We start from the raw sequence: 12136 nt of genomic DNA on the forward strand, positions 1-12136 counted from the left end.
TTAATATAGGTTTAATTAGGAAAAAACAATACTATATATTATATATTACGATACTAAGAATGCTTCTGTATAATCTCACAGCTTACTTCAGTTAACTAGTACTATAATTAATAATTATAGTTAATTAAAAAATTATCAAGCATAATTAATTTACCCAACATTCAATATACACATAATAATAAGTATTATTCAAAGAAATTGATAGGCTAAGAAGCACTTTCTATAATATGCGTTCCAAGACATATAAAATTACTTTAAAATTGTATAAAACCAGTTTATTTTTATAAAACCTTAATAATTTTTATTAGAAACTCCTAAGAACTGAAGTAAGAATATAAGGAAGCATTCCTAGTATCGTTATATAACTAGAGAATGGTTTTTTTCTAATAAAATCTATAATAATTTTAGGTATAAAGCAATAATACCATAGGTTTTATAAATGTTATAATGTGATTTGACTCATATACACAATAGTTGATCAGTAATGTTTACAGATCGAACCATGTGGTTTTAATATGTTATTTTTAAAAAACTCCAACATATAACCATCTATATGTTTTTGTGAATCCGTGTTTCGAATGACTCACTTCTAGTTCGATTATGTATTCAAATGTTTATAAATATTTTCTGAGGAATAAGGAAAAACAAAAAAACAACTTACCAAACATTGTAGTTTTTAGTATTTACAAAACACTACGCAGCTTATTAAAAAGACAAAAATTGTAGGTACCTACTACTAGTATTCCAGTTACTTCCAAAGGCAAACGACAGTCATTGTTCATATAAAGTAAAAATGCGTTTTTTGTACGTTGTATTGTTGCTCGTAGCAGTTCTAACAAAGTTGTCAGGTATTTAAATATATTTAAATTTTGGAATTTCGTATAAATATTAACCACTTAAATATAACAAAATCCTTTTGTTTTTCAGTGGCACCTGGGTCAGATAAGAATAAAAGATGTAAGTTATTTTGGTTTACTAAAAAAATCATACAAATTTCTTCAAATCATATACTTGAGTAATTTGTAGAATATTTATATTTTTGAACGAATTATTAATTAGACATTTTTGAACCATAAAAACCGATTATAGTATTTATAATAAGAAGAATATTAATAAAGTTTTTTATAAATATTAACCACCAAAATATAACAATTTATAATTTCATTACTCACCATTACCTTTTTTTTTACAGATTCACTACCAACACCACCAGCGGGTAAGGTATTTTGGGTTACACTCAAATCTCATAGGGTTTAATAAGAAATTTAATTTTGTTTTTCATGTTGTTTTTATACAATGTGATCTCAATTTTTCAAATTTTATTTTGGTTTTATCCCTCCCGCCCTCCATTTTAGTGTTTTTGATAACAACTTTTGCAACCTAAATGGTACCGCATATATTTCATTACCTCTTTAAATTTAGAATAATGTAGCACATGTAAACAACAAATAAATTACCTGAATTCATCTATAAAACCTATTGGACCTATTCATCTATATTTTTTATAAATACTTAATTTTACTCATATACACCATAATTTCGGTAATGATTATACAGATATGTATTCAACTGTTGATGAATATTGTACGAGGAATTTGTACAAACAAAAAACTACATACAAAACATGTAGTTTTTAGTATTTACAAAACACTAAGCAGCTAATATAAGAAGAAAAAAATTGTAGGTACTTAATAGTATTCCAGTTACTTCCAAAGGCAAACGACAGTCCTTTTTCATATATAGTAAAAATGCGTTTTTTGTACGTTGTATTGTTGCTCTAGCAGTTCTAACAAAGTTCTCGGGTATTTAAATTTTGGAATTTCGTATAAATATTAACCACTTAAGTATAACAAAATTATTTTGTTTTACAGTGGCAACCTCGGAGCCTGATAGATATGGTAAGTTGTTTTCTTTGTTTATTAAAAAAAACATACAAATCATTCTAAAGCGTTCACTGAGTAATTTAAAAGTATATTATTTTTGAAAGAACTATTAATAAGATATTAATTTTTTAAACCTAAAAAAATGTTTACAGCATTTATAATACGTGTACCTATGTACAAGTTATGTCTCATCATTAAAGTTTACAAGGTCTCATCATAATAGGTCTCATCATAAAGATCATACAGCTAGAACCATAATTTTGATAGCTACTGTACAAGTATCTCGAATGTACACATAACTCAAATTCATATTTCTAGAATTTTGTAAAAATATTAACCACCTAAACATAACAAAATCCTTTTGTTTTTCAGCGTCAGATGGGTCTTGGGTAAATGGAGCACAAGTAAGTTATTTTCATTGTTTTTCTAAAAAATAAGCATAAAAATCTTTTCAAAGCATACACTTTGAGTAATTTTATAGAATATAATTTTTTAACGAATTATCAATTGGGTATATATTATTAACCATAAATAACCGATTAGAGTATTTATAATATGAACAATATTAATGCCTCGTCCTTAAGTATACAGTAGTCTGGTGAACAAAGTCGATTTAGTCATAATGATTTTCTTTATTTGCATATTTAAGATGACTTTTAAAGATCGCCAACAATAATACTTACTAAAATGCATTTTTTGTACATTATTGTGGTGCTAGTAGCAATGTTAACGCACTCGGGTGTATATAAATAACAATACTTTTTGAAATTTTTTATAAATACTAGTCACCAAAATATAACAATTTTATTACTCACCACTACCTTTTTTTTTACAGCTGCGTATAAACTACCAACACCACCACAGAGTAAGTTATTTTCTTTGTTTTACTAAAAAAACATAAAAATCAGTTTTGATTTGTTAGATACCAATAAAACTATAAGAGTTTAAATGAAGGGTACAGGGAAAAAAACAGCAAATTCACTTTTTTCTAACCTTAAAAAAACATGTTTAAGTAATGCTAAAATATGTTTTAAATGTTAAAGAAATACTTAAAACTCTTAAAAATATTGCATATTTTTTTTTTAACCGTGCTTAAAAGTAAAGAACTGATTCGTTTTGTATCAAAACGAATTTTATTACAAAAAATTGCAATTTTTTAAAAGTGAATTTGCTGTTTTTTCCCTGTATTCTTCAAACAACAATTATTTTTGGAATTTTGTATGAATATTAACCACAGAAGTATAAGCATTTATATATTTCATTACTCAGTTCTACTCATTTTTTTGCTTTCCAAAGCATACACTGAGAAATTTGTACATTTGGGAATTATGTATAAAAATTAATCAACTAAGTATTACAAAATCCTTTTAGATTATACAAGTTCTTACCATAATTGGTCGGTAATATCATACAGTTCTAGCATAATTTTGTTTCCGAAATTATACAAGTGTACACATAACTCGAATTTCATAGTTCTAGAATGTTTTATAAATATTAACCACCTAAGTATATCAATTTATAACTTCATTACTCGCACTACCTTTATTTTACATTTTCTGAATGAACTTACAGACTTAACAAGTCAATTTGGTAATTATAATGATTTTCTTTATTTGCATATTTAAGATGACTTTTTAGGATCGCCAACAATAATACCTACTAAAATACATTATTTGTAAATTGTTATGGTGCTAGTAGCAATGTTAAAGCACTCGGGTATATATAAATAACAATAATTTTTGAAATTTTTAATAAATACTAGCCAAAATATAACAATTTATAATTTCATTACTCACCACTACCTCTTTTTTTAAAGCTTCTAATCCACCACCTATACCAGCACCACCAGCGCGTAAGTTTTTTTCATTGTTTTACTAAAAAAAAACATAAAAATCTTTCCAAAGCATACTTTTGAGTAATTTGGAAGACTATTGTTTTTGAACAAACTATTATAAGGTACACCTTATTTAACCTAAATAAATATTTCCAGCATTTACAACCGTTTAACAAAATTATCTTCACTACTTAACTTTAAATTATTTTTACTGGATACTAATCATACAGTTTATCCTTACCAACAAAACGAGAGTTAATAACTTACTACAAGTTTACACTGTATACTATAATGTACAACAGAAGGAACCTAAGTATTTATGTATATATTTTTTTTAATTACAGAATTTTGAAGACGATAACAGTATAAGCAACACCAGCCACGCAATAGCCGAATAGTCAGACTATATGTCACTATTTATTAAATAAATATTATATAAAGCATAATCTTAATTCTTTTAAAAATAGTGCTTCACGCAATATATGTACACTTTTATTAGAATAAAATTTAATTAAAAACTGTGTCCATACAAATAACTAATAAATCTTTTAACTACAAATAAAAAAAAAAAGTTTTTTTTTTTAATTAACCGAATCTAACCTAACCATATTGCAAAATGAAAATTATTAATTAAAGGAAATAAATGATTTTTGAGCTTAAGAGGACGTCATACCTTTTAAAAATAACCGTAAAGAGGTGTTTATGGAAAAGAGTGTAGTTCAAAGCGAAATGGTCATAGAAAACATATTTTTATATCATTGAAAAGAAAATAACTTTATCTAGATTTGCTCGTCGGATTTTTTGAGAAAACATAAATTCTATTTTTATTTACATGCGGTAAAAAAAGTAAATTAATATCTTAATTAAAATATTAATTATGATAATTGTGTAGATAATATAAAAAAAAAATCGACGGAAGAACCTAGAATAAGTTTTCATTATTTTAATTTTGTAAAAAAAAATTGTCTACTATTATTATTTAGCCTATAATAGTGAATAATATGCGTGGTTATGTTTAGATGACATATTTTCTTTGACTTTAACTTTATTCGGACCCAACGCGGCTTATTGTGCTTGCTGCACATATAAAGTACATCATGAACAATTTACATTGCACGCACACGTCATGTATACATCCTTTACCTTGAAAACTATTTACAAAATTGTCTGTGACAGCGTTTTCGACACAAATGATGTTTCCAATAATAAGTAAAAAAATAAATTCAAAGCCTTGAAACGTTTTTTAACGGCATGGCCAACCGAAATTTTCGGTGAAATTACAACAATAGATTGGTTTATACCTAAACCAATCTATTGTTGTACTAACCGAGTCGTATATTGATCGGCAAAGTTTGCTAAATTACCACTTTACCTAAAGCTAAATATTTAATTCGTTTAGCTGCAGGTATCCAAGTTACTAGAAAATAAAACAGCCAACTTACAAAGTAATTGTATAACACATTCTAAGTTGCAAACGCCATTGGTGTTGAACTGATCTGACCTCTTGCTATACCTTTACTCTACTGGCACCTACATGTTATGCTAACTGCTACTTTTGCGCCAGATTGTGAAAATAGACATTAGTGTCATGCGATAGCCTGCGGTCAACGGGTCAATCGACCCAAGTTAAATATTAACATGCCCCGTGGGTGTAAATTATTAATGTTATGTTATCCTCAACGTCTAATGAAAGCGTTATTCAATTTAGTTAGGTGTTAAATACTTAAATTATTTGAATGCAAACACAAATTTAGCACAATATGTGGACAATGGAGTAATAAATTAATCCTAGGGTAAGTCACGAAGGCTTTTTTTAAAAATCAAATAATTAATTTACGGAGCATACAAATCAATTATTTTAGAAACCATAAAATTAAGTACAAGAATTCTAGTTATCAAATATATATAGAAATATCAAACCTCAAGTTTTTACTACTTAATTTATTTATTTTGTCTTTTTATAATGTATCATTGTATATTTTATTCGGAATTTTATTCCTCAACTACATTTATTCGCAAAATAGTAACTCGATGAATAAAATTTTAGTTGAAAACCGGGCCTAAATTAAAATTATTTTTTTCGTATTATCTATTTTTTCGTTATATTCTATTATTGATGGGAATTATGAAACCCATTTTGTTTTTTTCATATTAAATTACCGCTTAGTTAAGGTGTAAGGTATGCTTTAGATAAAGCATACCTTATAAATACCTGATAAATTTACTATTAAAAAAATATATAACACCATTGTACGATATTGAAAACAACATATTATGGTTCGATCTGTAAACATTACCCGCCAACTGTTGTGTATATCAGTAAAATCGTATATAGCCTATAAATAAAAAAACCAAACCGATTATTTTTTTTTAAAGCGTGTATACCTTACACCTTAAATAACCGATAAGCAAATATGAAAAAAACAAAATGGGTTTTCATAATTCCCTTCAAAAATATAATCAATATATAAATTAATTTTTATAATACCAATTTATAAAAATATAAACGAAAAAAAAAAATATATAGAATACAAATTTTTAATTTTTAATAAATAAATGAAAATATTATTATATGTTTTATGTTTCATTTTTTAACACAATGTTAATAGGCCCTTTTGATCACTAAGCCCTATTAAATAACCCTAAAAAATGATAAAAACGAGTAAAAATGTTTTCTTTATTTTGGTATTTTAAGTGTAGTCAAGCACAAAAGTCGGAAAATAAATTTTAAAACAACATCTGCTGTGACCCTATTACAATAACCGGATTCGATAAGTAAACAATACCGACCAACTATTGTATAAATGTGTAATATCATGTTTTTCAAATCGCGTTATAACGATAACACTAAAATCTTAATTATTTTTTTTTTATACATAAAATATGGTTAGTATATGTTAATAAAATTATTATAGATTTTTTAGGAAAAAACAACACACCGATATTAAGATATATATTCGTATGGCGTATTTGACCGGGAGGGCTATAGCTAACTTATGCCTGTTAGGTCGCCTGAGGGTGCGTGGCTTTTCTGCCATGCTTATCGGGAGTTGATGGTGTGGGTCGCCGCTAAAAATCCGGGTGGTCACTCATCCGGGTTCAAGCAGCAACGGCCACAGCTTAACCTCAAGTGTCAGTTATAAATACTCCGATTATATAGCGATACTAGGAATGCCTCTGTATAATCTTACAGCTTACTTCAGTAAACTAGTACTCAAATTAATAATAATGGTTAATTAAAAAATGATCAAGCATGATTATTTGACCCAACCTTCAACAAACACATAATAATAGGTATTATTCAAAGAAATTGAAGGGCTAAGCACTTCCCAGAATATGCGTTCCAAGAATATAAATTAATTTTAAAATTGTACAAAACCAGTTTATTTTTATAAAACCTTAATAATTTTCATTAGAAACTTCTAAAACTGAAGTAAGAATATAAGGAAACATTCCTAGTATCGTATTATAACTGGAGAATTGTTTTTTTCTAATAAAATCTATAATAATTTTACTATATAGTAATATTTTAGGTATAAAGCAATAATATCATAGTTTTTATAAAGGTTATAATGTGATTTGAAAAACATGATTTTACTCATATACACAACAGTTGGTCGGCAATGTTTACAGATCGAACCATAATATGTTGTTTTTAATATCGTACAACAGTTTTATATTATATTAACTGAAAAATTTGTGTTGCAAATTTATTAAAGATAGAATGCATAATATATTTTAAAGGAATCAAGATTTGAGTCATCTCGTATAATATAATAAACTTTGTGGTTTGTTCTTTTAAAGTCTTAATTGAAAACCTATACCCTTCCTCCGTTTAAAAATTTACATAAAATATTTTTCAACTTCAATTGTTTTTTTCAGTATTGTTTTTTGTACCATGATTATTTTTAGACATCTGTTTCTTAGTATGTTATTTTTTCAAATCTTCAATATATTACCGTTTACCATCTATATTTTTTTGTAAATCTGTGTTTCGAATAACGCACTTCTAGTTCGATTATGTATTCAAAAGTTGATGAATATTTTCTGTGCAATTTGTACAAACAAAATCCAACTAAACAAAACATGTATTTTTTAGTATTCACAAAACACTAAGCAGCTAATATAAGAAGAAAAAAATAGTAGGTACCCATTAGTTTTTCATTTACTTCCAAAGTCAAACGACAGTCATTTATCATATATTGTAAAAATGCGTTTCTTGTACATTGTCATATTGCTCGTAGCAATTCTAACAAAGTTGTCAGGTATTTAAATAAATATAATTTTTGAAATTTCGTAAAAATATTAACCACCTAAATATAAAAAAATCCTTTTGTTTTTCAGTGGCACCTGGGTCAGATAAGAATAAAAGATGTAAGTTATTTTGGTTTACTAAAAAAATCATACAAATTTCTTCAAATCATATACATTTTGTAGAATATTTATATATTTGAACGAATTATTAATTAGACATTTTTGAACCATAAAAACCGATTATAGTATTTATAATAAGAAGAATATTAATAAAGTTTTTTATAAATATTAACCACCAAAATATAACAATTTATAATTTCATTACTCACCATTACCTTTTTTTTTTACAGATCCACTACCAACACCACCAGCGGGTAAGGTATTTTGGGTTACACTCAAATCTCATAGGGTTTAATAAGAAATTTAATTTTGTTTTTCATGTTGTTTTTATACAATGTGATCTCAATTTTTCAAATTTTATTTTGGTTTTATCCCTCCCGCCCTCCATTTTAGTGTTTTTGATAACAACTTTTGCAACCTAAATGGTACCGCATATATTTCATTACCTCTTTAAATTTAGAATAATGTAGCACATGTAAACAACAAATAAATTACCTGAATTCATCTATAAAACCTATTGGACCTATTCATCTATATTTTTTATAAATACTTAATTTTACTCATATACACCATAATTTCGGTAATGATTATACAGATATGTATTCAACTGTTGATGAATATTGTACGAGGAATTTGTACAAACAAAAAACTACATACAAAACATGTAGTTTTTAGTATTTACAAAACACTAAGCAGCTAATATAAGAAGAAAAAAATTGTAGGTACTTAATAGTATTCCAGTTACTTCCAAAGGCAAACGACAGTCCTTTTTCATATATAGTAAAAATGCGTTTTTTGTACGTTGTATTGTTGCTCTAGCAGTTCTAACAAAGTTCTCGGGTATTTAAATATATTTAAATTTTGGAATTTCGTATAAATATTAACCACTTAAGTATAACAAAATTATTTTGTTTTTCAGTGGCACCTGAGCCTGATAGATATGGTAAGTTGTTTTCTTTGTTTATTAAAAAAAACATACAAATCATTCTAAAGCGTTCACTGAGTAATTTAAAAGTATATTATTTTTGAAAGAACAATTAATAAGATACTCATTTTTAGACCTAAAAAATGATGCAGCATTTATAATAGATGTTCGTACAAGTTATGTCTCATCATTAGAGTTTACAAGGTCTCATCATAATTGGTGTATTCATAACTCGAATTTCATAGTTCTAGAATTTTGTATAAATATTAACCACTTAAATATAACAAAATTCTTTTGTTTTTCAGAGTCAGATGGGTCTTGGGCAAAAGGAAGAAGTAAGTTTTTTGTTTTACTAAAAGAATCATACAAATATTTTCAAAGCATACATTTGAGTAATTTTATAGAATATTATTTTTGAACGAATTATCAATTAGGTATTTATAATTAGTATTTATAATAAAAATAATATTAATGCTTCGTCGTTTAGTATACAGTAGTCCGGTGAACAAAGTCGATTTAGTCATAATGATTTTCTTTATTTGCATATTTAAGATGACTTTTTAAGATCGCCAACAATAATTCTTACTAAAATGCATTTTTTGTACATTATTGTGGTGCTAGTAGCATTGTTAACGCACTCGGGTGTATATAAAAAACAATAATTTTTGAAATTTTTTATAAATACTAGCCACCAAAATATAGCGATTTCATTACTCACCACTACCTTTTTTTTTACAGCTGCGTATGAACTAAAAGAACCACCACCGGGTAAGTTATTTTCATTGTTTTACTAAAAAAAACATATAAATCAGTTGATTGAAGGGTACAGGGAAAAAAACGGCAAATTTCCTTTTTTCTAATCTAAAATTATAAATATTTATGTATGTTGCGGTAAAGAAGTCCTCTATAAAAATACATCTTGACTTTTTTTCTTGGTTTTCTTAAACAAAGCATACAAATCTTTTAAATATAAACTACAAATTATCAATAGAACACATTTTTTAAATTTAAATAAGTGTTTAATACTTGATTATATAATGGTTTGGTGAACAAAATCAATTGATAAATAGTCGTTATAATAATTTCTTTTAGCTGCATATTTATGATCAGTTGTGTTTTTTTTTTAAATGTTGCGTGATGTTACTGCCTTTAAAATGTTGACAAGGAGATAACTAGTTTTGCATCCTTAGATACTAGTGATTATAAAATACAAATAATTAGAGTTTAAATAACAGCCATTTTTGGAATTTTGTATAAATATTAACCACAGAAATATAAGCATTTATAATTTCATTACTCAGTACTAATCATTTTTTTTCCAGATGCTGTAAGGGACCCAAGTGAGTTATTTTCATTGTTAAACACCAAAAATAAGTCTACGACGCTTTCCAAAGCATAAACTGAGTAATTTGTACATATTTGGAATTTTGTATCAATATTAATCACCGAAATATAAGCACTTATAATTTCATTACTCAACACTATCCATTTTTTTTCCAGCGGCTCAAGTGACACCATGTAAGTAATTTTCATTAGTTAACACTAAAAATAAGCATACAAATCTTCCCAAAGCATACAATGAGTAATTTGTACATATGGGAATTATGTTTAAATATTAACCAACTATGTATTACAATATCCTTTTAGAGTATACACGGTCTAACCATAATTGATCGGTAATGATCATACAGCTAAAACCATCATTTTGTTTCCGATATTGTACAAGTGTACACATAACTCAAATTTCATAGTTCTAGAATTTTTTTATAAATATTAACCACTTAATAAATATATCAAAATTTTTTTGTTGTTCAGGGTCAGATGGATCCTGGTCACAAGAAAGACGTAATTTTTTTGTTTTACTAAAAAAATCCTATAAATATTTCCAAAGCATTTACTTGAGTAATTTTATACAATATTATTTTCGAACGAATTATCAATTGGGTGTATATTTTTAACCATAAAATACCGTTTAAAGTATTTACTACATGAACAATATTAATGCCTCACCTTAAGTATACAGTAGTCTGGTAACACAAAGTCGATTAAGTCATTATAATGATTTTCTTTATTTACAAATTTAAGATCACTTTTATTTATTAACAAATGTTACGTGGTGTTTAAGAATTAACAGTTTCAGCAATCGGGTGTATATTAATAACAATAATTTTTTGAAATATATTGTCTAAAATGCGTTTTTGAAAAAAATGTTTCATAAATATTAACCACCAAAATATAACCATTTATAATTTGAATAATAACTAATAGCATTTTGTTTTACAGCTGCGTATCAACTACCAGAGTGTGAGTTATTTTCATTGTTTTAGTAAAAAAAACCAAAAAAAGTCTTTCCAAAGCATACACTGAGTAATTTGAAAGAATATTATTTTTTAACGAACTATTAGTAAGGTACGAAGCCGGGTATACGAGCAGCTAGTATATATATATTATTTTTTTTCAATATTAGATCACAAAAAGTCATCCAAAATAGCACATCCACTACCAACTCTGGAACAAGGACAAGGTTAGAATATGTTATTAGACTTAGAGTTAACCTATACTTTTGACAAATTATGTTGACTTATGCACTTCAAGTTATTGTTACTGATTATAAATTATACAGTTTATCCTTGCCAACAAAACGAGAGTTAATAACTTACTACAAATTTACCCTGTACACTGGAATGTACAACAGAATGATCCTAAGTAGATATTCATATATTTTTTTTAAATTGCAGAATTTTCAAGAAGAAAACAGTATTAGCAACACCAGCCGCGCAATTGCCGAACAGTCAGATTATGTATAAAGCATAATCTTAATTCTTTTAAAAATAGCGCTTCACGCAATATATGTACACATTTATTAGAATTAAATAAAATAATAAACTTACTGTGTCCATGCAAATAATTAATAAATCATTCAACTATAAACAAAAAAAAAACAGAGTATTTTTTTTAATTAACATAACCTAGCCTAACCATATTGCAAAATAAAAATTATTTTTTAAGGAAAATAAATGATTTTTTGAGCTTAAGAGTAAGATTAATCGTAAAGATTTGTTTATGGAAAAGAGTGTAGTTCAAAGCGAAATGGTCATAGAAAACATATTTTTATATCGT

General features: G+C 26.4%; 1 protein-coding gene and 2 long non-coding RNA genes across 6 annotated transcripts in view; all 3 read left to right on the forward strand.

Moving 5' to 3' along the window:
* Positions 1 to 592: 592 nt before the first annotated feature.
* The window catches only part of LOC126834119 (uncharacterized), a 49775-nt gene continuing 38231 nt past the window's right edge, over positions 593 to 12136 (forward strand). For 2 of the 4 annotated variants that reach the window (XM_050565822.1, XM_050565825.1), the window contains exons 1-2: positions 593 to 848; positions 9011 to 9034. In XM_050565822.1, the coding sequence (XP_050421779.1) occupies positions 794 to 848; positions 9011 to 9034 (79 nt within the window). In that variant the 5' untranslated portion in view covers positions 593 to 793. The remainder of the gene's footprint in view (positions 849 to 9010; positions 9035 to 12136) is intronic. The other 2 variants (XM_050565824.1, XM_050565827.1) reach the window with 1 other exon arrangement.
* LOC126834127 (uncharacterized) lies at positions 2716 to 4238 on the forward strand. The gene is made up of 3 exons (XR_007685044.1): positions 2716 to 2748; positions 3700 to 3735; positions 4062 to 4238. It is a non-coding gene; the product is annotated as an uncharacterized LOC126834127 (long non-coding RNA).
* Positions 11300 to 11873, forward strand: LOC126834122 (uncharacterized). Its single transcript, XR_007685039.1, has 3 exons — positions 11300 to 11320; positions 11484 to 11540; positions 11755 to 11873. It is a non-coding gene; the product is annotated as an uncharacterized LOC126834122 (long non-coding RNA).

Source organism: Adelges cooleyi, unplaced genomic scaffold, assembly GCF_023614345.1.
Source record: "Adelges cooleyi isolate 19-005CV unplaced genomic scaffold, UGA_ACOO_1.1 ACOO_flye_CR_arks_rails_tigmint_CR_PRNA_21, whole genome shotgun sequence".
Lineage (NCBI taxonomy): Eukaryota > Metazoa > Arthropoda > Insecta > Hemiptera > Adelgidae > Adelges > Adelges cooleyi.